This window comes from Chlorocebus sabaeus, chromosome 2, assembly GCF_047675955.1.
Source record: "Chlorocebus sabaeus isolate Y175 chromosome 2, mChlSab1.0.hap1, whole genome shotgun sequence".
NCBI classification, from domain to species: domain Eukaryota; kingdom Metazoa; phylum Chordata; class Mammalia; order Primates; family Cercopithecidae; genus Chlorocebus; species Chlorocebus sabaeus.
Window position 1 is genome coordinate 85122260 of NC_132905.1, and position 26262 is coordinate 85148521.

The 26262-nt window shown below is 44.1% G+C and overlaps 1 protein-coding gene and 1 long non-coding RNA gene across 3 annotated transcripts in view; one reads left to right on the forward strand and one right to left on the reverse strand.

Annotated features, from left to right (window-relative positions):
• Positions 1-17610, reverse strand: part of CXADR (CXADR Ig-like cell adhesion molecule) — a 76320-nt gene extending 58710 nt beyond the window's left edge. Inside the window, exon 1 of one of the 2 annotated variants that reach the window (XM_037982816.2) lies at positions 17447-17601. In XM_037982816.2, the coding sequence (XP_037838744.1) occupies positions 17447-17489 (43 nt within the window). In that variant the 5' untranslated portion in view covers positions 17490-17601. Of the gene's footprint in view, positions 1-17446 lie in introns of both variants that reach the window. The other variant, XM_007966801.3, reaches the window with a different exon arrangement.
• Positions 17611-18181: 571 nt separating this feature from the next.
• Positions 18182-26262, forward strand: part of LOC119618580 (uncharacterized) — a 54779-nt gene continuing 46698 nt past the window's right edge. Inside the window, exon 1 of the long non-coding RNA XR_005234966.2 lies at positions 18182-18285. This is a non-coding gene — a long non-coding RNA (uncharacterized lncRNA). The remainder of the gene's footprint in view (positions 18286-26262) is intronic.

Genomic DNA, 26262 nt, shown 5'->3' on the forward strand with positions numbered 1-26262 from the left:
AAAAATATATATATATATTTCTTTTTCAGGAATAAGACACCTTTTATTAGACCTTAAGCACCGCAGCTCAAGCCTGTAATCTCAACACTTTGGGAGACAAGGAGGAAGCATCACTTGCTCGACCAGCCTGGACAACACAGTGAGACCCTACCTCTAAAAAACCAAAAAGAGATTAGAGGAAAGATGTAAGCATTGGCACACTTATCGTTAAGTTTATAAATCAGAGTACAAGAAATTGCAAGAATTTGTACCTGACAGCCTCTATGACAAAGGGGCACTACAACATTAACTTAGAACAAGAGGCTGAAAATTTTGTAGGTAGAGAATTTTAGAGACTGGTCTAAGTCGGAGACATCTGTGAAGAGGAATGGGGAAACAAATCAAAGTCAATAGAGCAGCATAAAAAGTCCGACATGAGTTGAGAGTTGATAAAGCTGAGCAAAGATATACTGGGATTTGTCATATAATTTTCTCTAGTTTTACATATATTTGAAAATTTCCATAATAAAAAGAATAAGAAAAGAAAATCACAACGAGATGGCACTAACACATCCACCAGAATACTCAAAATGAAAGAAGGCCATGATGAGGATGTAGAGCAACAGGAACTTTCTTAACTTTCTTTTTTTCTTTTCTTTTCTTTTTTTTTTTTTTTTGAGACAGAGTCTCACTCTGTCGTCCAGGCTGGAGTGTAATGGCACAATCTCAGCTCACTGCAACCTCCGCCTCCCTGGTTCAAGTGATTCTCCCTGCCTCAGCCTCCTGAGTAGCTGGGATTACACGCGCCTGCCACCATAACTGACCAATCTTTGTATTTTTAGTAGAGATGGGGTTTCGCCACCCTGGCAAAGCTGGTCTTCAACTCCTGACTTCGGGTGATCCACCTGCCTCGACCTCCCAAAGTGCTGGGATTACAGGCATGGGCCCACCACGCCTGACCGCAACTAGAACTTTCATACTCTTTGATCAAAGTGTCAACTGGTACAATTAGCTTTGGAAAACTGACTGGCAGTATCAATCAAAGCGAAACTTATGTATAAACTACAGGACTCAGAAATTTCATTGATAGGTAGAAATTTATGTGCACATGCATGAAAACACATGTAGGATGTCACAGTAGTATTTTCTTTTTTCTTTTTGTTGAGACTGAGTCTCGCTCTGTCACCCAGGCTGCGGTGCAATGGCGCAATCTCGGCTCACTGCAACCTCTGCCTCCTGGGCTCAAGTGATTCTCCTGCCTCAGCCTCCCTAATAGTTGGGATTACAGCGTGTGCTACCTTGTCCAGCTAATTTTTGTGTTTTTAGTAGAGAGAGATTTCACCATGTTGACCAGGTTGGTCTCGAACTCCTAACCTCAAGTGATCCGCCTACCTTGGCCTCCCAAAGTGCTGGGATTACAGGCGTGAGCCACCGAGCCCGGTGTTCACAGTAGTGATTTCATAATGGCAAAAAAGCTGGGAAAAAGGGTCCATCAGTAGAATCAATAAATCAATTGTGGTACAGTCACATAATAGAATACCACACAGCAATGCAAACGAATAAAACAAAGCTACACAACATAAATCATCTTACAAACATGAGAAGTAAAATAAGTTAGACAAAAACCACAAACTGTAGAATTCTATTTATAGAAAATGTTAACACTAATCTATGTTGTTAGAAATCAGAAAAGAATGGAAAAAAGTGTGAAGGAGGCCAGGCGCCGTGGCTCACGCCTGTAATCCCTGCACTTCAAGAGGTCAAGGCGGGTGATCACTTGAGGTCAAGAGTTCGAGACCAGTCTGGCCAGTATGGTGAAACCCTGTCTCTACTAAAATATACAAAAAAAATTGGCCTGGTATGGTGGCATGCGCCTGTAGTCCCAGCTACTCGGGAGGCTGAGGGAGGACAATCGCTTGAAACCAGGAGGCGGAGGTTGCAGTGAGCTGAGATAGAGCCACTACTCTCCAGCCTGGGCAACAGAGCAAGACTCCATCTCAAAAAAAAAAAAAAAAAAAAAAGAAAAAAAAAATAGTAAAGGAAGAGACAGGAAGGGGCATGACAGGGTTTCTGAGATGCAGGTTGGGTTCTACTTCTGGATCTGGTTACTAGGTATGTAGGTGCAGCCACTTTGTGACAATGCTCTACCCCGTAAGTTTATAAAAATGGACACTGTAAACTGTGGTCTTCTGTGCATGTCATAATTTCAATTAAAAGCTTTACTTAAAAATAAATTTTAGAATATCTGAAAGAATAAGCAACAAAAAAGTAAATTTAAATTGTCTTTGTGTTAAATACATAATATTCTAATGCTTTATTAATGTACTTAAAATTAAGACAAAAAGGCGTCCAGGCGTGGTGGCTCACACCTGTAATCCCAGCACTTTGAGAGACCAAGGCGGGTGGATCACTTGAGGTCAGGAGTTCGAGACCAGCCTGGCCAACATGGCAAAACCCTATCTCTACTAAAAATACAAAAATTAGCAGGGCATAGTGGCACACGCCTGTAATCCCAGCTCTTCAGTAGGTTGAGGCATGAGAATCATTTAAACCCAGGAGGCAGAGCTTGCAGTGAGCTAAGATCATGCCACTGCACTCCAGCCTGAGAGAGAGAATGAAACTGTCTCAAAAAAAGCCGAATGCAGTGGCTCAAGTCTGTAATCCCAGAACTTTGGGAGGCTAAGGCGGGCAGATCACGAGGTCAGGAGTTCGAGACCAGCCTGACCAACACGGTGCAACCCTGTCTCTGCTACAAAAATTATCTGGGAATGGTGCCGGGCACCTGTAATCCCAGCTACTCAGGAGGCAGAGGCAGGAGAATCGCCTGAACCAGGGAGGGGGAGGTTGCAGTGAGCCTAGATGACGTCACTGCACTCCAGCCTAGGTGACAGAGTGAGACTCTGTCTCAAAAAAAAGACAAAAAGTCTAGTCACATTGGACAATAAAAAGTACCTCCCCAGTCCACAGAGCTGTGCATCACAGTCCGTGAGTAGGAGCAAAGAAACTGCCCTGTAGAATTGACCCACAACAGGAATGGGAGCTGGAGTCTGACCAGGATTATTGATAAAATTCTGGTTTTAAAGTAGCCAGAAGACCAGTAGGGGTTTGAGGGTTGGGGAAGGGTCTGGAGGCCTCACTGATACTAAGGAGAAGGCATGATGCAGAGTGAGAAAGCTGGGATGCGTGATTAGAGTTCAAGATTTTAGAAATGAAGATCTAAGAATTAAAGGGTCTCTGGCTGGTCGGGCATGGTGCCTCACACTTGTAATACCAGCACTTTGGGAGACCAAGGCAGGCGGATCACCTGAGGTTGGGAGTTCAAGACCAGTCTAACCAATATGGAGAAACCCTGTCTCTACTAAAAATACAAAAAATTAGCCGGGCGTGGTGGTGGGCACCTGTAGTCCCAGCTACTCGGGAGGCTGAGGCAGAAGAATGGTGTGAACCCGGGAGGCGGAGCTTGCAGTGAGCCGAGATCGCACCACTGCACTCCAGCCTGGGCGACACAGCAAGACTCCCTCCGTCTCAAAACAACAATAACAACAACTAAGCATAAGGAGAGCATTGCCTAAATAAAATTGCTTAAAAAAATCACTGTATTTGAAAGGTCAAGAAAATGTGGTGTAAGGATGTTAGAAAATGCATTGTAAAATGTAAATACTAAAATGCCAGATAATGCTGGGGGAGCGGGTGAATATGAAGCTGAGTATTTCTTGTCAACAAGGAGAAGCAGGCTGCATTTCAGCCTGGGCGACAGAACGAGACTCCATCTCAAAAAAAAAAAAAAACAACAACAAAGAGAAGCAACTACAAGTTAGGTATAAGCAGAGGGCAGAAGTCTCAGAGGATGAGGGGTTCCCAGGGTGGAGGGAAAAATGGTTTAGAGATGCCAGTTAAGGCACGGAAGGAATAATCAGAATACTTTACATTTTTAGATAGCATATCTGCTATGATCCCTGCCTTGCTCTGCCTGGTACCATAGTTGCAAGAATAACTGTCTGACTCCTCCCTCTGGATTTAAGCTTGCCAAGAGTACTGGAATGGTGTGTTACTCATTTAAATCTCCTGAAGCAACTATTACAATGCCTTGCCCATAAGTACATACTATATTACTTATTTGCCCTCAAACTTCCACAGGAATTGAGGCTGCTTATCAGAAATATTTAATACAAATTTACAATGGAAAATCAGATAAGGGAAGCTACAAAGTAAACATCCTGGCAGAGATTTGCTGAACTGGATTGTGACTCAACCCTTCCCCACGCCCCTCGCACACAGACATACTCAACTTGGGGGAGCCTTCAAATTCCAATTCTAATCAAAGTCATTATTCTTCTTGGCCGGTCCAAAAGTAGTGAATTATTTCAATCAATTGTTCACAGTTACAGATCCAACTCTTTGTTCTTCTCTTTTCCCCCTTCTCACTACTGCACTTCACTAGTCAAAAGAAAAATTATTCTCCTTTTCAGCTGAAATAGTTATTACCTTCCCCATATTCTCTACTACACAGATCCTAATTTCAGAATTCTCTGGCAAAATAAATGCAAGTACGGTATTTTGCACTATGGGTAAGGCAGATCAGTTGCCATGGTGAATATTTTCATCACCTTCATAGAATAATATGTATCACACTCCATATAAGGAAATCTTCCTTTGCCTCCTTGCTCATAGAAAACTTGCAGCTCGCTTCTCTTCCTCTTCAATTAACATGAGACAGGAAAAGTGACTATTTAGCAAAACAAAAACAAAAAACCAAAACCCACTCAGATGAACTGTCTTATAAAGATGTGATCACAGAAAATAAGAAATCCAAGAAATAGACACATGTTATTAGCAAAATGAGCAAACAGTGTATTTCCTTATAGAAAAATCCTGAAGTTAATGAAGAAAAAGTTAACTCCAATAAGAAAATTATCCCTGTTGTGAGCATGTCTGACTTGATTGCCTCAATCTTGGTATAAATTCCTCTTCAATATCTCTAAGTGAATTCATATTTCCCCAGCAACCACTACCTGGGGCCATTCTATCCTGCTTTTTTTGCACCTCTCCATAAATGCATTTATTTCCCCCATAGGCAAGTTAAAAATATCTTTCTTATGCAAATACTTTTCTGCTGTATACTCAAGATGTGATTGCCTTTAACAATGGAATAAGGAGAGCTCATGTGATTTTGTGTGCCTGTAACAAACGTTCTGATGACTAAAAGAGATTAAGTAAGAAATAAGAAACTTTGTTTTAGCTCATCGCTAACAGGAAATAAATACTATGTGACAAAAAATAACGATTTTAGAAGTAAAATCTCATGAGAACTATTCCAAAGGCATGTTCCATTTGAGAAAGCTGTTCGATGGCACACTGCCCCCATGCTTTTCCAGGTTAAACGTTCGAGGACAATGGTGGAAGGTGACAGGAACTAAAGCTCCCAGTGCTGACCAATACAGTAGCTGCTGGCACTTGAAACATGGCTAGTGCAAATGAGATGTGCTGTAGGTCAAACACTGCCCAGATTCTGGCAAAGTACAAAAAACATTTTAATATCTCAATATTTTGCATTTGATTATATATGGAAAGAAGCATATTTTGTATGTTTTGTGTAAACAACATATATTCAGTTTCACTTCACATTTTTCTTTTTGCCTCTTAACGTGGCTACTAGCAAATTTTAAATTACATATGTGGCTTGCGTTATATTTCTGTTGGACAGCACTGTTCTACACCAGTGCCACAATTGCCTTGGCTTTAGAACTTGCTTCCTATACATGAGAATAATATGATGTGTCCTTTCTATTCCAAGGTTAAGAGAGTGGCTCTAAATGAGATGTATGTGCAATTGTCTTTAAAAATAAGATATGCTTGTCCAGTTTTATAAGTTCATTCTAGAAGTATCAGATTTCCACTGTACAACTGAGTAAGTTAAGAGTCTTCTCAATTCTTCCCGAAGAACTACCCTGGCACAAAACAAAGTCAAAAGTTTGTGTCTGGTCTCCCACGGGAACCGTCCAGTATTCAAGAGTTTAAAATACTTGTGAGACCGGCCGGGCGCGGTAGCTCACGCCTATAATCCCAGCACTTGGGCAGGCTGAGATGGGCAGATCACGAGGTCAGGAGACCAAGACCATCCTGGCTAACACAGTGAAATCCCATCTCTACTAAAAAAACAAAAAAAAAACTAGCCCGGCGTGGTGGCGGCGCCTGTAGTCCCAGCTACTCGGGAGGCTGAAGCAGGAGAATGGCATGAACCCGGGTGGCGGAGCTTGCAGTGAGCCGAGATCGCGCCACTGCACTCCAGCCTGGGCGACAGAGCAAAACTCCATCTCAAAATAAATAAATAAATAAATAAAAATAAAATAAAATATTTGTGAGAGAGACTGAAGAGAGTAAGTGATGGTCACTCCAACAATTGAACAAAGGTGGGGCTAAACAAATTTGGTTCATTGTATGTCCCTTGAGATTCCTTGAGAGAACGTCAGATGTGCAGTCAAACCACACTTCCTCCGACAATGTCTAAAATTCACACAGAACACACCTCTTAACTATGGGAAAGTGAAAAAATCACGGCAATGAGTTATGTTGTTTCTTCCTAAAATCTTAACACACTTTTATTTCTTAAGAAGTAAATGAAATTAAAACCATTCCCATTCCAGTGAGAAATATCTTTGAAAGAATGAAAATGATTTTAACATTTCCAGAGAAATTTGTATTTTCTTAGTATGTACCAATGATGGTTAATTTAATTGTTAATCCTTTTTCTCACCAAGTACCAAAGAACAAACTGAACCATACCACTGATCTCACACCTACCCTAAAAATATTGTTAATCTCCTTCCCTTTTCCTAACTTTCCTTTTTTTATAAATAGATCAAGAAACAGTCTTTTCTTCTGCAAGCACCCTGCCAGTTGAAACACACTACAAATACTGCTGAGTCAAGTAAAACTCAAAGGCTTAATTTAAGTCTAACTGGCTTTTTTTGGACACAGGGTTTCATGCTGTTGCCCAGGCTGGAGTGCAGTGGTGCAGTCATAGCTCACTGCAGCCTTGAACCTCCTGGACTCAAGTAATCCTCCTACCTCAGCTTCTCAAATTGCTGGGACTACAAGAATGTGCCACCACACCTGGCTAATTTTTGTATCACACACAGCTAATTTTTGTATTATTTGTAGAGACGAGGTCTTGTTATGTTGCCCAGGCTAGTCTTGGGCTCAAGAGATTCTCCCACCTCAGTCTTCCAAAGTGCTGGAATTACAGGTGTGTGCCACCACTCCCAGCCTCTAATTGGCTCTTTTTTTTTTTTTTTTGAGATGGAGTCTTGCTCTGTCGCCCAGGCTGGAGTGCAGCAGCACGATCTCGGCTCACTGCAGCCTCTGCCTCCCGGGTTCTAGCAATTCCCCAGCCTCAGCCTCCTGGGTAGCTGGGATTACAGGCGCACACCACCACGTCCAGCTAAATTTTGTATTTTTAGTAGAGACAGGGTTTCACCATGTTGGCCAGGCTGGTCTCGAATGCTGGACCTCAGGTGATCTGCCTGCCTCGGCCTCCCAAAGTGCTGGGATCACAGGCGTGAGCCACTGCGCTTGGCCCTGGGTAACTATTGAAAAAAAGAATGGGTAAGGCAATAAGGTGAGGGAAGAAAGACAAGTGGGAAGGCACAGAAGAGATCAATGTAGGCCATGCACAGTGGCTCATACACGTAATCCTGGCACTTTGGGAGGCTGAGACAGGTGGATCACCTGAGGTCAGAAGTTCAAGACCAGGCTGGCCAACATGGCGAAACCCCATCTCTACTAAAAATATACACACACACACACACACACACAATCAGCTGGGCATGGTGGCGAGCGCCTGTAATCCCAACTACTTGGGAGGCTGAGGCAGAAGAATTGCTTGAAGTCAGAAGGCGGAGGTTGCAGTGAACCGAGATCATGCCACTGCACTCCAGCCTGAGCAACGGAGCAAGACTCTATCTCAAAAAAAAAAAAAAAGAAAGAAAGAAAAAGAACCAACCTAAATCCAAACCCAACTGAACAATTATTATTCTAGATTATTAGGTTTGTTTTCTTAAGAAACACAGATGAAAGTCAGTAAGATAAACCCATAAGGTCATTCTGGTTGGATAATTTTTAATTGCTTTCTGGGTTATTTTAATAATTATCTTATTTTAATAATTTAATAATTATCTTCATGTCCACTATTTGCTAGCCACCAAATAAACTGAATCCAAAGTTCCCAGCCTCAATTATTTCCTTTGTTTAATGACAGAAAGCATCAACTCTCATCTGATGACTTCTATGATAGAGGAAAGGTGGAAACAAGGGAAGCGGGGAGAACTGGTTGCAAGTAGGGAAACTAAATGTGAGTGGTGACATAAACTGCACTCCTGAACACCTGGCAAAGCTGACACAAAGCTGACCTGTGTAGGACACAGAGCCAGCCCTGCTCACCTCTTCCATGAGGTGCCTATTCTTGATCTTCAAATGCTTTCTCCTCTAGGTACTTCCCAAGCCTACAAACATGAATTCCCGTCTAGCACAACTTTCCCCATTTATGCAACGAACATGCCCTGTGCCATATACTGGGAATACAATGTAAACAGTCCCTGACCTATGAAATGTACATTCTGGCAAGAGAAAACAATGACAGTATCGGCATGCTAGATAAGGGGTAGAACACGCTGCAGGAAGTAACAGGATGTGCCTGGAGGACAGGGTAAAGTTCACTCAACAGGAGGCCAATTATGAAAGCATCTCAACAAGCTGAAGAGATAATGGTATAACCTAGATTACAAGTAGTGGCTGGAGGGACACAATGACTTCGAAATTGGATGTGAGCAGGTGGGAAAATACGAAGGGCCAAGTAAGATACTTATATTTTCGCCTGGGCATTTTGGTGGCTGAAAATGCCAATTAATGTGAGGGAGAGAGTGTGAAACAGAATCAGCTGGAGATGCCTGTGGGAAGTCTGTGTAGAGACGTTAAGTGGATGGTTTGATATGGGTAAAGGTGGAGAAGGGAGACTAGAAATGTACTGGAGACTATAGGCAAATAAACAGTAACTGCATCCATTCACTGAGAAACCTTGCCATTTATGGTACAAGAAGGAAATGGACCACACAAAGGGAAATGAGGAACAGCTCAAGAGCAGAAACTGTTCAATAGAGCCATTTGTTCTGAGGCTTAAGAGGCTGAAGGTATGATGGCACCACGGGCTGTGGCCATAGTGTTAACTGCAATCTACAGCAAATACAGTTTCAAAGTAGAAGGGGATGAAAATTAGATTGCAAAGGATGGAAGAATTAGTGAGCATGAAAGAAAATAATGCAGTCAGTACACGCAGACCATTTTTTCCAGAAATTTGGTTAATAAAGAAAAATAAAGGCCAGGTGCGATGGCTCATACCTGTAATCCCAGCACTTTGGGAGGCCAAGGTGGGTGGATCACCCAAGGTCGCGAGTTCGAGACCAGCCTGACCAACATGGAGAAACCCTGTCTCTACTAAAAATAAAAAATTGGCTGGGCATGGTGGTGCATGCCTGTAATCCCAGCTACTCAGGAGGCTGAGGCAGGAGAATTGGGAGGCAGAGGTTGCGGTGAGCCGAGATCACGCCATTGCACTCCAGTCTAGGCAACAAAAGCAAAACTCCATCTCAAAACCAAAACAAACAAACGAAAAACAAAGAAAGAAAGAAAGAAAAATAAGGTTGGGTGCCTGTAGTCCCAGCTACTTGGGAGGCTGAGGTAGAAGAACCACCTGAGCCCACTGCACTCCAGCCTGGGCAACAGAGAGAGACACTGTCTCAAAAAAATAAATAATTTAAAAATAAAAAGTAAAGGAAAAGAGACAACAGTACTGAAGGGATATAAAGAGGGATAAATAAGCTTGGTTAAAGTTGATGGAATCCAGATATAACAGATGGAATAACAGAGTGACATCCCTGAGAAGCCAAAAGGTTCAAAGTTCAGGAATCGGCCTTCAGGAGAAATACCATGTTTTGTGCAAGAATGACGATGTGGACAAGACTGTAGGTCTAGATGGAGGGAAGCGGACAGTCTTTATCTGCTGGCTTCCACCTTCTCCCCTGGGATATGCTACTGCCCTCTCGAATTAAGGCCACATACGCAAAGCTTCACTGTCAAACCACCTGCAAATGCGAAGTTTGCTTTTCACTCTCCAATTGCCTGATGCCCAATCCTCTATTAAAATTGGCACCTGGCCAGACGCATTGGTCACGCCTATAATCCCAGCACTTTGGGAAGCCAAGGCGGGTGGATCACCTGAGGTCAGGAGTTCGAGACCAGCCTGGTCAACATGGCGAAACCCCGTCTCTACTAAAAATTAGCCAGGCATGGTGGCAGGCGCCTGTAGTCCCAGCTACTCGGGAGGCTGAGGCAGGAGAATCGCTTGAACCCAGGAGATGGAGGTTGCAGTGAGCTGAGATCGCACCACTGTACTCCAACCTGGGTAACAGAACAAAACTCCATCTCAAAATAATAAAAATAAAAATAAAAATGTGGCTTCACTCTCACTTCTGCAGAACTGTCCTCCCCATGGGAACCTTCTGAATGTTCTCAACAGTCTCCCAGTGCTAAAACCCACTAGCCTCACTTTTGCATCAGCCTCTAGCACACCTTCATCCTCTAGGTCTCCTATATCCCCTACCACACCTTCTTGCTCCCAGCTGCTTCCTCATGTACTTACTAGAAGTTGATGTTTCCCTCGCCTCACATTTCACCTTCTCTCTTCTAGTCCTACCTGCATTTCCTCCTTCACCTTACACAGACGCCACCTATCAGCCGTGAATTCTCAAGTCTGTATCACCAATGCCTGTCTCTTTCCTGAAATCCAGTCCTGTGTTGCAATCTGCCTACCAGATATCTTTTTACCTCCATCCCTCTCAGGCACCTCAAATACTACCTGTCCAAATTTAAGCTCAATGTCATCTCCCTAAAACCCGTTCCTTTTTATTTCCTGTAGGTTAGTGACATCATCATACGCTCAAGTCAGAAATCTCTCCAACGTTTTCGTGCCACTCATTCAAGCAACCAGACATCAGGTTCCACTACTATCTTCTTCAGAAAAGCTTTCCAGATCAAAGTGGAAGCCCAACACTGTCCTGCTGTGTTTCAACAGAGACTGCTGATGTCCAGATCATCCCAGAGGATTCCTGTGTTAGCTCTATCAGTTCTGCTTTCCTTGAGAACTGCTACATAGCTACCATTCAACAGCAAAAACCTCAGTGTATAACCTCACTTCTCGACACTTCCACAAATGTCTTAGTACTGCAGGGGTTAGGGTGCATAACCCGACAGACCTGTCAGCTCCCACCAAGCTCTCAGTACAGCTTTTAGATCTTTACCCACACAAAACGTGGTAAGCGGTGACATCAGGTAAAACTTGTTAAAACGCAAACTCACAAGCCCCACCTAGACTTCCCTGTAAGAATCATTCAGATGCACAAAGTTTGAGAAGCATTGGTTAGATGTTTTACATGCACTGAACTACTCAACTCCCAAGACACATCATACCCTTCAGATCTCTGTCTTTGCAAAAGCTGTACTATCTGATTGAAAAATTCTATCAAGGCTTTTGCAATGTGCAATGTCATATTCTATTGTAGGGGCACCTAGCACTCGGCTTTGCACATAGTAGTATCAGTACATTAAGTATCACTTAATTAACAGGTGAGTGTATTTGGAGAGTGAAGAGTGTCAGGTATTCAAATGGAAGTTGAATAGTTAGGTAGTTGGAAATAGTGGCCCAGGATTCAAAGGGCCTGGGCCACCTCAGCCTGGGCTGAGGTGCAAATATGTATATAATATATATATAAAACATACACTATATATTATATTAATACATACTATATATGATATATAATATACACTATATAATATACATATATTTTTATAATTATATTTTATATATTATATATACTAGATATGATATAATATACATAAATATATATTTTTACAATTATATATAATTATATATTATATATAAAACAAAATATATGTAATATATAGCTTATTACATATAAAATATATATTATATATAATATGTGTAACATATACGTAATATATAATATATAAAATAATACATGTGGCCGGGCGCGGTGGCTCAAGCCTGTAATCCCAGCACTTTGGGAGGCCGAGACGGGCGGATCACGAGGTCAGAAGATCGAGACCATCCTGGCTAACACGGTGAAATCCCGTCTCTACTAAAAAATACAAAAAACTAGCCGGCGGGGAGGCGGGCGCCTGTAGTCCCAGCTACTTGGGAGGCTGAGGCAGGAGAATGGCATGAACTCGGGAGGCGGAGCTTGCAGTGAGCTGAGATCCGGCCACTGCACTCCAGCCTGGGCGACAGGGCGAGACTCCGTCTCAAAAAATACATAAATAAAAAAATAAAATAAAATAAAATAATACATGTAATAAATAATATATATGTGCATGTGTATACATATATTTATTTATTTATTTATTTTAAGATGGAGTCTTGCTCTATCACCCAGGCTGGAGTGTAGTGGCAGGATCTCAGCTCACCGAAACCCCAGCCTCCCAGGTTCAAGCAATTCTCCTGCTTCAGCCTTCTGAGTAGCTGGTATTACAGACGCATATCACCACGCCTGGCTAATTTATTAATTTTTGTATTTTTAGTACAGACAGGGTTTCACCATGTTGGTCAGGCTGGGAGCTGAAAATATTTTTAATTTACTACCAATACTTGGGAGATTACCATGATGGATACAAGAGGTCACTCAGGTTTAAGATCAAGATTGTCTATGGGCTAAAATAAGGAGGGATGACATTTAAGGCACCTATTTTAGAAGGTAGTAAAGGGCAGGTCAACAGGGTGGGAACGAACCAAAATAGGTGTCAAGGAGCTCCAAAGAGATAAACCAATTTGGCACATGCATTACTGTAACCTTTGGCAACTGAAACAGGAGGAAAAATAGAATGAGGTCAAAGACAAAGCAGAAGCTCAGCTTCTTTAGATTAAAAACTGACTCAGACATGACTAGTGGAATAATCACTCTAAGGACCATCTTTATTAGTTGAGAAGGGAGAGAGTGATGAACTGAAGAGAGCTCTATCATACACACAGGCTTAGTGGCAAAGAAGTTGAAAACTTTTAGTCATGCAAAAAGGACTTGCTCAACACTAGCTGTCTGCCAGGAGCCACAAGACCATGCAGGGACTGCAACCATGAATATAGGCAATGGCCCTGTCCTCTGATCTTGCGCAGTGAGTTAAGTTGGTAATCGATGGAGACCCCACAACAGACAGGATGAGGAGCCAATGTAGGGAGGCTTGCCTTGGAGGAGAGGCATCTTTTCCTCTGATGGTGGTATAATCGCAGGAATGAAAAGATTAAGCGGAGCATATGGAGAGGATAAAGATCACATCTTATCTTTTCTCTTTTTTAATGTAAAGCAAAGGCTACAGGTAAAACAAAACGATAAGCATCTCACTTTATTCCTCAACAACTCTCAGATAGTAGAGTCCCTATTTGGTATTTTTCTGTTTTTTTGTTTTTTTGTTTTTTTTGAGATGGAGTCTAAGCTCTGTCGCCCAGACTGGAGTGCAGTGGCCGGATCTCAGCTCACTGAAAGCTCCGCCTCCTGGGTTCACGCCATTCTCCTGCCTCAGCCTCCCGAGTAGCTGGGACTACAGGCGCCCGCCACCTCGCCCGGCTAGTTTTTTGTATTTTTTAGTAGAGACGGGATTTCACCGTGTTAGCCAGGATGGTCTCCATCTCCTGATCTCGTGATCCACCCGCCTTGGCCTCCCAAAGTGCTGGGATTACAGGCTTGAGCCACTGCGCCTGGCCTGGTTTTTTTTTTCTTCTATTTTTCATTGACAAAAATTGTATATGTTTATCTACATATAACACTATTTTGAAAGATGTGTGCCTTGTGAAATGGCTAAATCAAGGGAATTAATATATGCATTACCTCACATACTTTTTGTGGTGAGAACACTTAAAATTCACTCACAGCAATTTTCAAAAATATAATACATTGTTATTAACTATAGTCACCATGTTGGACAACGGAATTAATTTTGTATCCCTTGACCAACATCTACCCAACCCTCCCACCTCCAACCCCCATCACCTGCCCCAGGATCCCCATTCTTGACACATAAGGCAACAGACACACAGTGAGGCTTGGCCACCATCAAATAGCTAACAAGGGATTGGGAGAGCAGACTTTTTTAGTTCCATTCATGTTGGCAACTGAAGAACACAACCCCAAACTTTGACAAGACCCCTGAGTAATGCTGATGCTGCAGGTCCCTAGGCCACATTAGTTTACAATGTCAATCCAAGCCCTGAAGAATCCTAGGGTCCTCACGATGCCTCAAAGTATTCAAACTAAGACTATGACATTAAAGAGCTAAAAATAAAAGCCTTCAGTATTTGGCACACAGTCAAACCAACAGTAGGTTCTTAGTAAATGACAGATGACCAGTGGTAGTAAGAGCAAGTGGCTGCTGTAGAGGCAGAAGAGCAAAGTGTGATGAGAGTACAGATTTAAGGCAAAACTGATCAGGGGTTTAATTTTACTACTACTGCTACTGCCTCTGCTTACTACTGCTACTACTACAGAATTACTAGTAATATGACTCACTAGTAGGCAGCCAATAAAAATACATCAAAAGGAGTCCCATCTGCAGCCAGAGTATACCATGAAACTCTTCCAGAGCTGGAGGAATATCTATCACTGATGGCATAATTTGAATATGAGCCTTTTCCTTGTTTTGCTAATGTAGGAGTCAATCATGTTAACAGTGAACTTGAGTTCATAACAATGCATTTCCTTTTTTTTTTTTTGAGACGGAGTCTAGCTCTGCTGCCCAAGATAGAATGCAGTGGCGCGATCTCGGCTCCCTGCAAGCTCCGCCTCCCAGGTTCACGCCATTCTCCTGCGTCAGTCTCTCGAGTAGCTGGGACTACAGGCGCCCGCCACCACGCCCGGCTAATTTTTTGTATTTTTAGTAGAGACGGGGTTTCACCGTGTTAGCCAGGATAGTCTCGATCTCCTGATCTTATGATCCGCCTGCCTGGGCCTCTCAAAGTGCTGGGATTACAGGCGTGAGCCACTGCGCCCAGCCCATACCAATGCATTTCTAAATGGTCAGAAATATTTGAAGAAATAAAGCCATACATCAATTAGTCTGACCTGTTTCTTTCTTTCTTTCTTTTTTTTGAGACAGGGTCTCACTCTGTCGCCTAGGCTCGAGTGCAGTGTCATGATCGTGGCTCACTGCAGCTTCGACCTCTCAGGCTCAGGCAATCCTCCCATCTCAGCCTCCAGAGTAGCTGGGACTATGACAAGAATCATTGCACTTAGCTAGTTCTTTTTTGAGTTTTGTTCTGTTGTATTTTCCGTAGAAATGGGGTCTCGCTATGTTGCCCAGGCTGGTCTCAAACTCCTAAACTCAAATGATCCTCCCGTCTCAACCTCCCAAATTGCTGGGATTACAAGCACCGTGCCTGGCCTTAGCTGTTTCTTAAACTGAAAAATTGGAATAAAAATACTTGCCTTGTTTAGCTGAAGATAATGGCCCTTCCAGTAAATGCTCACTGTACCCATGTATACCTTATGAGCACAAAGACCCTATGCATCAAATATTGTGCCTATCAAAGTGAGACGTTCCAAAAAAAAAAAAAAATTCCAAAAAAAAAAAAATCCAAATAGCTAAATATTCCCGTTAAAACAACAACAACAGCTAATCCCTGCCAGCACTTTGGGAGGCTGAGGCAGGCGGATCATCTGAGGTCGGCAGTTCGAGACCAGCCTGACCAACATGGTCTCTTACCAAAAATACAAAAATTAGCTGGGCGTGGTGGCGCTCGCCTGTAATCCCAGCTACTCAGGAGGCTGAAGCAGGAGAATCGCTTAAACCCGGGAGGCGGAGGTTGTGGTGAGCCAAGATCGTGCCATTGCACTCTAGCCTGGGCAACAAGTGCGAAACTTCATCTTAAAAAAAAAAAAAAAAAAGTTCCTCCACATAATTTATGTTCTTCCACTTTTCTGCTTTAGATGTGGTCTAGAACGTTTTTTGTTTTTTTTTTTTTCTCAGAGAACACACTGTGTTCTCAACTTCAACTTCAGGTTCCGCCTTGACAAAAAAAAAAAAAAAAGGTGGGAATGTACCTGTAAACTGGTTCTATGACCCTTCATCTTCTCCGGAATCGTTACTTTGGACATTTCAGCCAGCCAAGTCTAAATGGTATATATCAAACAGGTGGAGGTAGTGCTAGAGGCTCAGATGGAAGATTAGACTTGTTAATAGAATGTTCAACCCATGAGTAATGCTCACAGCTGTGGCATCCAACAATGGAATTAACATTTCAACAGGAAGCAGAGAGCCATCCCAACAGAAAGGGCCACTCTATCCTGCTTCAGAGCACCTAACAACAACAACAAAAATTATCCTTCCAGAGGCTATACTAAGTGCGCCTCCTGGGATCCCACCTACGGATTTTTTAAAATGAATTATTTGGTTATAAAACGCTTAGCTTGACAAGCAACATCAGTTGGTTAAAACACGGACATGGAAACATGCATTTTTTGAAGTGTCAAAATGATTATGCCTCCTAATGGTCCACGCATTTTTTACACGCCTTTTTCCCCCCTCCCAGAGAAAGGAGCAGTCAACCAACGCACTTGGCGAAGCCTCTAGCAATTACCCTGTACAACTCAGCCCGTCTTATCTCCAAAATGAACCGACACATTACAAACTCAAAAGCGAGGTCACTGAATTCTTTGCACTTTGCCCAAGGACTACAGAAACCAATGCTACATTTTTGCAGGATCCCACTTTTGATTTCCCACGGTCTACTTCACAATGTGCGTCTGGTTAGCAGCTCCTGCCTGGGCGAGCTGCTTCCAGGAGACTAAGAACGTCCAGGCTGGAGTTCGCTCAGCGCCTCTTTCCTAGAGATAGCCTGGCCGATCCGAGGCACGGGGCAGCTCCATGTCCATTGAATAATGGCGTTTGCAATTCAGCCTCCCCGCCTGGGCGATTCGACACCTGAAAACTCGTTGCCCAAGGCTTTTGAAATCGGGTAACGCTGGACGGAACCGACACGAAGGCTGACAAGGGAGACGGCGAGAGCAAAGAAAGGCAAGCCCGCACCGGGGCAGAGAATGCTACGGGAGAGCTGCGAGGCGCATACAACACGCCGCGCCCGAGCCCCTCCACCACCACCCCCCGCCGGGGGCTCGGTCCCCGGGCACTCCGCGCGCCCTGCGCGGCTCCCTCCGGTACGTCTCCACCCGGCCAGGCTGGTGCGCCCGGCCCCGCAAAAGAGCCCCTGTGCTATTCTGGCCGCCCCGCAGCCCCTGCAGCAGCGTCCCCAAATCGCGCCCGCCCCCTCCCCCATGCCCCATTGTTCCTGGGTGGCCGCGGGCAGCGAGCGCCCCCGGGTTGGGCGGGTGCTGAGGACCCCATGGCCCCCACTCACCCACGATTCCGCACAGGAGCAAGAAGCGCAGCAGGAGCGCCATGGTGGCTGCCGTGCCGTGGGCGGCGGCTGCAGGTAGGAGGCTCTCGCTCCGGGTCCCAGGCTCCCCGCGCCCCGCGCGCTCCCGACTGGCTCGCGGCGGCGGCGGCACCTCTGCACCCTCCGCCCCTCCTCCCCGCCCCCGCTCGGCAGGTGAACTCGCGTCACTTCCGGCAGCGGCCCTGGCCCTGCTGCGAGCGCCGGCTTCTGCAGCCGCGTGGGGTTGCCTTGGCAACCGGGCGCGGCACTCCTCTGCCCCCGGGACCCTCCCGGCGCGGAACTCTCGGCCTCCAGGAGCGCGGCGTCAGAGGGCTCGGGCTGCCGCCTCCCACACCGCTAGCCTGCGCAGGGGTCCCCGCCTTCATCCCTTAAGCTAAATCAGGGTTTTGCGCGCGGGGGTGGGGCAGCCCGTCTCCCAGATACTGAAATTGCGTTGGCGCCCTCCTTTAAGGCGAGGCACAGGGCACTCGGAGGGACCGCCTCTAGGGCGGCTCCTACCCTCCGCCCCGCTTGCACCCACCCGTCCCACCCCTCGCAGTTTGCCCCAGGGGCAGGGACTCTGACCTCAGGCTCTCGGGATGCGACCTGGGCAGTCCCTGGCCTTCGCTCTCTTAACGAGTCGCGTGGGCTGACATAAAAGGCGCGAGAGGGCTTTTCTCCATCTCCAGTAAGGATAGAGCCCCTCTGCAGCTACCGATTTGGGAAATACCTGAGGTTTTTTCCACTTGCACATAAAGGCTGTTCTAGCCCTGAAGCTGGCTAGTAACGACGCTGTAGTCCCAGCTACTCCGGAGGCTGAGGTAGGCAGACAAATATTATCCAATATTAGTGAGTGAGCTTTGAAAGTGGGGCTCAGTAGGGGTAGTTAAAGGCGTCAGTTGGAGTGTGAATTGGAGATCTTGAAAGTTCTAGGCTGCTCTTCCAGATAACGTTTATTTATAACTACATAGAGACTTTGGAGTGCCGCGACAGTTCCATAACAGGAGTGTATTGAAGAAGCGGTGGGTAAGAGCTTGTACCGCGGAGTGGGGCAGTAATTGGGCAGGTTTCATAGAAATGGCACCTACTTCGGGGTTGCTACGAAAGTTAAGTGAGATAATGCCCAGAAAATGCTTGGCACCCTGCCTGGCACATAGTTTTAATTAGCTTACACTTACTGAGTTCTTGCTTACAGGGTTCCTGCTTATGTGGTCTATAAGCTTACATCGTCTGTAAGTTCCTGCTTACTGTCTAGACTAAGCAGGAACCCCCGTAAGCAGAATTTAGTAAGTGGAAGCTAATAAAACTAATACTGGAAAATTCTTATTATACATTGAACCAGAAAAGAGAAAGAGCAAAGAAATCAGGTATCAGGAAGACCAAAATTGCGCAACTACAATTTAGCCTGGTGAGTTGCAATTCTGGCTGCACATTAAAATTACTTGGAGGACTTTTTAAAAATACTAGTGCCTGAGCCTTATCAGTGATTCTAATTTAACTTGATTTGAGGGGAATCCTGCTTTATGGCAGCCTAATAAATGACAGATGACCAGTGGTAATAAGAGGAAGTGGCTTTGCAAAATCTGTACCATCTGATTGTAAAGTTCTGCCGAAGCTTTTGCAATCTAGTAAGAGTTCAATACAGACGTAAGACAACATGAGTAACGGCTAGGGACTTCCTATTTGAGCAAACAGGAATTCTACTGGATATAATTGCGTGTAAATAATATTTGGAATTTAAATTTTTACTCACCACACTAAATGAAATCAAGCAGAGAAGAGCAAGTATTGAAGTTGTTCATCTGTTTAACACTGTTCTACGAGAACTTTTCTTTCTTTCTTTCTTTCTTTCTTTTTTTGAGATAGAGTCCTCGCTCCGTCGCCCAGGTCGGAGTGCAGTGGCGCCATCTCGGCTCACTGCAACTTCCGCCTCCCAGGTTCAAGCGATTTTTCTGCTTCAGCTTCCCGAATACCTGGGACTACAGGCGCGCCCCACCACGCCCGACTAATTTTTGCATTTTTAGTGTCGGGGGGGGGGCGCGGGGGTTCACCATATTGGCCAGGCTGGTCTCGAACTCCCAGCACTTTGGGAGGTAAAGGTGGACGATCGCCTGAGCCCAGTTCGAGACCATCCTGGGCCACATGGCAAGACCCCTATCTCTACTAAAAATAAAAAATGAGCCGGATGTGGTAGTCCCAGCTACTCTGGAAGCTGAGTTAGGCAGACAAATATTATCCAATATTAGTTTTATTAGCTTCCACTTACTATGTGCAGGAACCCCCTAAGCAGGATCCCAGTAAGTGGAGCTAATAAAGTGAGCCCAGGAGACGGAGGTTGCAGAGAGCCGTGATCCAAGAAGGAGAAGGAAGAAGAAAAGAGGAGGAGGAAGAGAAGGAGAAATTACCCAAAAGGATTTAGGAGGGGGAGGGGGAGGGGGAGGGGGAGGAGGGGGGAGGACGAGGAGAAGGGAGAGGAGGGAAGGAGGAGGAAGAAGAGGAACAATAACTACCCAAAATGATTTTTATCTTAATCCCTTTCCTGGTACTTTTTCTTCTAATTCTTAGCTTTTGCCTCCTTCTATGTTAGGCATTTGCATACCTATTAATCACTTTTCTTGTTCTAAATACTTCTAGAAGTCTGAAAAAGCACATTTTTTTTTTTTTGTCTTCATCACTCCTGAAAGCACATAGTAGGTTCTCAAGTATTTCTCAAGTTGAATTGAATGTTTATTTTCTATGGCAATATGTTAATAAAATTTAAATATCTGTGCAATAACAAATCATTACACCTTAAATATATCTTTTCAGAATGTGCTTTTTTGGGAGGGGGCAACAGAATCTCGCTCTGTCGCCCAGGCTGGAGTACAGTGGCGTGATCTCGGCCCACTGCAACCTCCACCTCCTGAGGTGATTCTCCTGCCTCAGCCTCCTGAGTAGCAGGGACTACAAGTGCGCTCCAACACGCCTGGCTAATTTATGTATTTTTAGTAAAGACAGGGTTTCACCATGTTGGCCAGGATGGTCTCCATCTTCTGACCTCAGGTGATCCGCCCACCTTGGCCTCCCAAAGTGCTGGGATTACAGGCGTGAGCCACCGTGCCCATCCCAGAATGTGTTTTTTAAAATGAGTTTTACAAGCTCAATTTTTTCCTGCTTCTTTAAATTACTGAACACAGATTTTTTTAAATGTACCATTCTAAGATTTAAATAATCTTGAAAGAAGCAGTCTATCTTATTTGGGGAACTATTGTTCTTTAAAACGTTACATGAAGTCACTTTTAGAACTTTGGTTTGTGACTAAATCATTTCATAAACTAGCTAAAATTATGCAGTTATATGAAATATATTAAAGACACCTTAAAATGCATTTGTGGCTATTGTCAACTTGGAAATTATGTCTTCTGGAAGCTATATAATAAGATAATCTCATTTATTCTGGAACATATAAATTATTATTTTTTGTCTTCAAACCAAGCTAAGAAATAGTACACAGCCATTAAATGAAATGCCCTTAGTAAAGCACCAAGCACTCCACATTATATAGCCTCTAAACCAGCTTAAAGGTGATGATCCCTGCTCCGTCAAGAAGGCTGTAATTACAGATACACAAATAACTGTGGTTAATAAAGCATCCATCCTTACAAAAATGTCTCCGCACTAATGGATCTATTAACACACCCGTAGATCATTAAAATCCTACAATCATATTCAAAGGTTAATTTATACTTAAGGAATTTTCACCTCTTCTCAGCTTGAAATATGAAGACATGTAAATTAGGAAACCAACTTTTTCTTTCTTTCTCTCTTTCTTTTCTTTTCTTTCTGACGGAGTCTCAATCTGTCACCCAGGCTGGAGTGCAGTGGCATGATCTCGGCTCACTGCAACTTCTGCCTCCCGGGTTAAAGCGATTCTCCTGCCTCAGCCTCCTGAGTAGCTGGGGCTACAGGCATGCACCACCACACCCGGCTAATTTTTGTATTTTTAGTACAGATGGGGGTTTCATCATGTTGGCCAGACTGGTCTCAAACCCCAGACTTCAAGTGATTTGCCCGCCTTGGCCTCCCAAAGTGTTAGGATTAAAGGCGTGAGCCACTGCGCCAGTCCAAGAAACTTTCTATTACATGTGAAACTTCTAATTTTTATGTTTTCTGAGAAATGATAATGCCGTTCTTAAGAAATGAAGATTTCACCGGTTGCAGTGGCTCATGCCTGTAATCCTAGCACTTTGGGAGGCCGAGGCGGGGGGATCACCTGAGGTCGGGAGTTTGAGACCAGCCTGACCAACGTGGAGAAACCCCCATCTCTACTACAAATACAAAATTAGCTAGGGTGGTGGCGCATACCTGTAATCCCAGCTACTCAGAAGGCTGAGGCAGGAGAATCGTTTAACCTGGGAGGCGGAGGTTGTGGTGAGTGGAGATCTCGCCATTGCACTCCGGCCTGGGCAACAAGAGTGAAACTCTGTCTCAAAAAAAAAAAAAAAAGAAAGAAAGAAAGAAAGAAAGAAAGAAAGAAAGAAAGAAAGAAAGAAATGAAGATTTATTTCCAATGTGTTCTATTTACATTACCAGGAACGTGGGCTTTATGGGTTAATACCTTCCAGAAGTTATCTATTTACCCCCAAGCAATGAATGAATAAATGCATACACTTTTTTTTAAGATGGAGTCTTGCTCTGTCGCTCAGGCTGGAGTGCAGCGGAGAGATCTTGGCTCACTGCAAGCTCCGCCTCCCGGGTTCACGCCATCCTCCCGCCTCAGCCTCCCGAGTAGCTGGGACCACAGTCGCCCGCCACCACGCCTGGCTAATTTTGTTTTTGTATTTTTAATAAAGACGGAGTTTCACCGCGTTAGCCAGGGTGGTCTTGATCTCCTGACCTCGTGATCCGCCAGCCTCGGCCTCCCAATGTGCTGGGATTACAGGCATGAGCCACTGCTCCCGGCCACTTTTAATTTTATGCCATGTACATTATAAGTCAGGCCAGGTGCGATGGCTTTCCCCTGTAATCCCAGCACTTTGGGAGACCGAGGCGGATGGATCATTTGAACTCAGGAGTTCGAGACAAGCCTTGGCAACATGCTGAAAACCCATCACTACAAAAAATACAAAAATTAGCCAGGCAGAGTGGCACGAGCCTGTAGTCCCAGCTACTTGTAGGGCTGAGGTGGGAGGATCCCTTGAGCCCGGTAGGTCGAGGCTGCAGTGAGCTGAGATCGCACCACTGCACCCCAGCCTGGGTGACAAAGTGAGACCCCATCCCAAAATAAATAAATCAACCCTTAACCAGTCAAATCCTTTTTTTTTTTTTTTCAAGACAGAGGCCTCACTGTGTTTCCCAAGATGGTCTTCAATTATTGGCCTCAAGGGACCCTCCTGCTTCAGTCACCCAAAATACTGGGATAATAGGCGTGAGTTGCTGTATCCTATCAAAATTTTTTTTTTAGATTCCTAATAATGCAGATTCCAAATAAATACATAAAAGCGATAACATTTATATAATACAGACCAACATTGAGGATTTTATTGATGGGCTTTTAACATATTAACCAAAGGCTAGGTGTGGTGGGTCACACCTGTAATCCAGTGCTTTGGGAATTAGAGGCAGGAGGATTGCTTGAGCCCTGGTTACAGTGCAAGACACCACGGCACTCCAGACTGGGCCACAGAGAGACTCTGTCTCTAAAAATATACAATAAAATGTTCTTATTCAAAAATAATATTTTTTTCAGTTGCTTCCTTCTCTTTGTTTTGGTCTCTTCATACTGGTTTGGTTTCTTTCCTCCGATTTCTGGTAATTCCTGGTTTTCTGCTCAAAGGTTAAAATGGGGCAGGGAAATAAAAGGAAGTATACTGAACGTTCTGTGCCTGTAGTTGATGCTTTTTTATTGTGGTCTCAGGTTGAGTCAAATTGGGAATGCCAATAAAATTACTTTTAGAAAGGACTGGTAATCTGTAGCACTCAGTGTAAACACAGGGTGGTCAGCTTTCTGGGAGGATGGCTGGAAGAGAACTGGGGACATCAACTTTAGTAAATAAACTTTTTTTTAATCCCTGTGTATACAGTACAGTATTCATACTCTAGACCTCCTTTATGTTCCTTCTTCCAAAGACCCTCTTTTTCCTCACTCCATAGAATAAGCATATAGTCTTATGCCAGAGTAAACAAGAGGTAAAGATGGGATCTCAGTCTTGAACTTTTTTTCTTTTTTCTTTTTTTTTTTTTGAGACAAGATCTTGCTCTGTCACCCAAGCTGGAATGCAGTGGGTCAAACAGCTCGCTGCAGCTTCAACCTTCTGGGCTCAAGGGATCCTTCCACCTCAGCCTTCCTGATACTTGGGGACTCAGGCACCTACCACACCTGGATAACTTTTTAATTTTTTATAGAGATGAGGTCTTGCCATGTTGCCCAGGCTAGTCTCAAACTCCTGGGCTCAAGCCTCAAGCAATCCTCCTGTCTATGCTTAACTTCTTTTTTTTGAGACGGAGTCTGACTCTGTTGCCAGGCTAGAGTACAATAGTGCAATCTCAGCTCACTGCAACCTCCACCTCCCGGGTTCAAGCAATTCTCCTGCTTCAGCCTCCTGAATAGCTGGGACTACAACTTCACGCCACCTCGCCCAGCTGATTTTTGTATTTATAGTAGAGACGAGGGTTTCAAGGCATTGGCAAGAATGGTCTCGATCACTTGACCTCGTGATCCTCCCGCCTTGGCCTCCCAAAGTGCTGGGATTACAGGCATGAGCCACCGTGCCTGGCCGCTTAACTTCTTTTTAAACTAATTTAAACCAATCTCCTTGTTTTTAGCCCCACCTTCGCTTCACTCTCAGATATCCTGATACCATCAAATCCTGAAATTCTTGGAAGGCTTACTTTGACTACTGCTGGTTTAGAATTCAGCTGTCTGGAATGTGTTCATTCAGTATCTCTCATCTATCTGCTTTCCAGTTCCCAAAATGTTGATATTGTCTTCTACCCTGTTATATTTGTCTTTCTGCCTTCAGGCTTTTTTTAAAAAAACCTTTTAAATTCGATTGGTGTGATTTTAATAAGGGTTTCAGGAGGATTCACGGTAAATGCGTGTGTTTAATTCTTCATTATTTTTCAGAAGTCTGCTCTCAATTGGGATGAAATACCCCATGGATATTTAAATTTAAAAGTGAACATTTTTATTATTTTCCTGAATAATACATAGATCTTAGACTGTTTTAACTCCTATCAATCCCTCTCCTAATTTATAGTGTAATCCAATGTTTCTGTCCTGTCCACCTTCTAAATTATACATTGACTTTTTTTTAATAGTTGACAATAATAGTCAAACTCTGTAAAATATTTGAAGAGATTTATTCTGAGCAAAATATCAGTGACCATGGCCCGTAACACAGCCCTCAGGAGGTCCTGAGAACATGTTCCCAAGGTGGTCGGGGCACAGCCTCGTTTTATACATTTTAGGGAGGCATGAGACATCAATCAAATACGTTTAAGAAATATATTGGTTTGATCTAGAAAGGCAGGGCAACTCAAAGCCAGGCGGGGTTCCAGGCTCTAGGAAAATGGAAACATTTTCTGGTTGACAATTGGTTGAGTTTATCTAAAGACCTGAGATCATAGAAAGGAAATGTTCAAGTTAAGGTAAGAGATTGTGGAGACCAAGGTTCTTTTGAAGTTTTATAGTGGCTGCCCTTAGAGACCATAGATGACAAATGTTTCCTAGCCAGATCTTTAAAAGGTGCTAGACTTAGGCCGGGTGTGGTGGCTCACACTTGTAATCCCAGCGCTTTGGGAGGCCGAGGTGGGCGGATCACCTGAGGTCAGGAGTTTGAGACCAGCCTGGCCAACATGGTAAAACCCCATCTGTACTAAAACTACAAAAATTAGCGGGGCATGGTGGCAGGTGCCTATAATCCCAGCTACTCGGGAGGCTGAGGCAGGAGAATCGCTTGAACCGGAGGCGAAGGTTGCCACCCACTGCAATCCAGCCTGGTGACAGAGCGAGACTCCGTCTCAAAAAAAAAAAAAAAAAGCTAGACTTTTAGTTAATTTTCTTTTTTTCTTTCTTGTTTTTTTTTTTTTTTTGAGACGGAGTCTAGCTCTATCGCCCAGGCTGGAGTGCAGTGTCGCGATCTCGGCTCACTGCAAGCTGCGCCTCCCGGATTCAAGCAATTCTCCTGCCTCAGCCTCCCATGTAGCTGGGACTACAGGCACCCGCCACCACGCCTGGCTAATTTTTTTGTATTTTTAGTAGAGACGGGGTTTCACCGTGTTGTCCAGGATGGTCTCAGTCTCTTGACCTTGTGATCCGCTGGCCTCGACCTCCCAAAGTGCTGGGATTAAAGGCGTGAGCCACCGCCCTGGGCCTGTTAATCTCTTCAGGATTGGGAGGGCCTAGAAGAAGAAGATCTAGCTATGTTAATAGAAATTCTTTACAGATGCAAATTTTCCCCCACAAAGGACGGCTTTCAAGATATGGCAAAGAAACATGTTTTGGGGTAAAATATTTTGATTTTCTTCCTCATCTCTGTTATGCCAGAGTCAGGTTGGAAAGTAAGTCACTATATATAGGGTTAAATAAAACCCGTCTGCTGAGAATTTATGATTTCTAGGCCGTGACTCCCCAGACCTCTTAGATAAGAATTTAGGCAAGATAAAAAAAATCAGAGTTTAGTCTTCAATAGAGTCAATGTTCAGTTAGATTTGTCTACATGTCTTCGTTCACCATTTCTTCTTGCATATCAAACCACTTATGGGATAATTCCTTCTTCAAGAAGTGTGCCCTTTACAAATTACTGAAGATCTTTTTG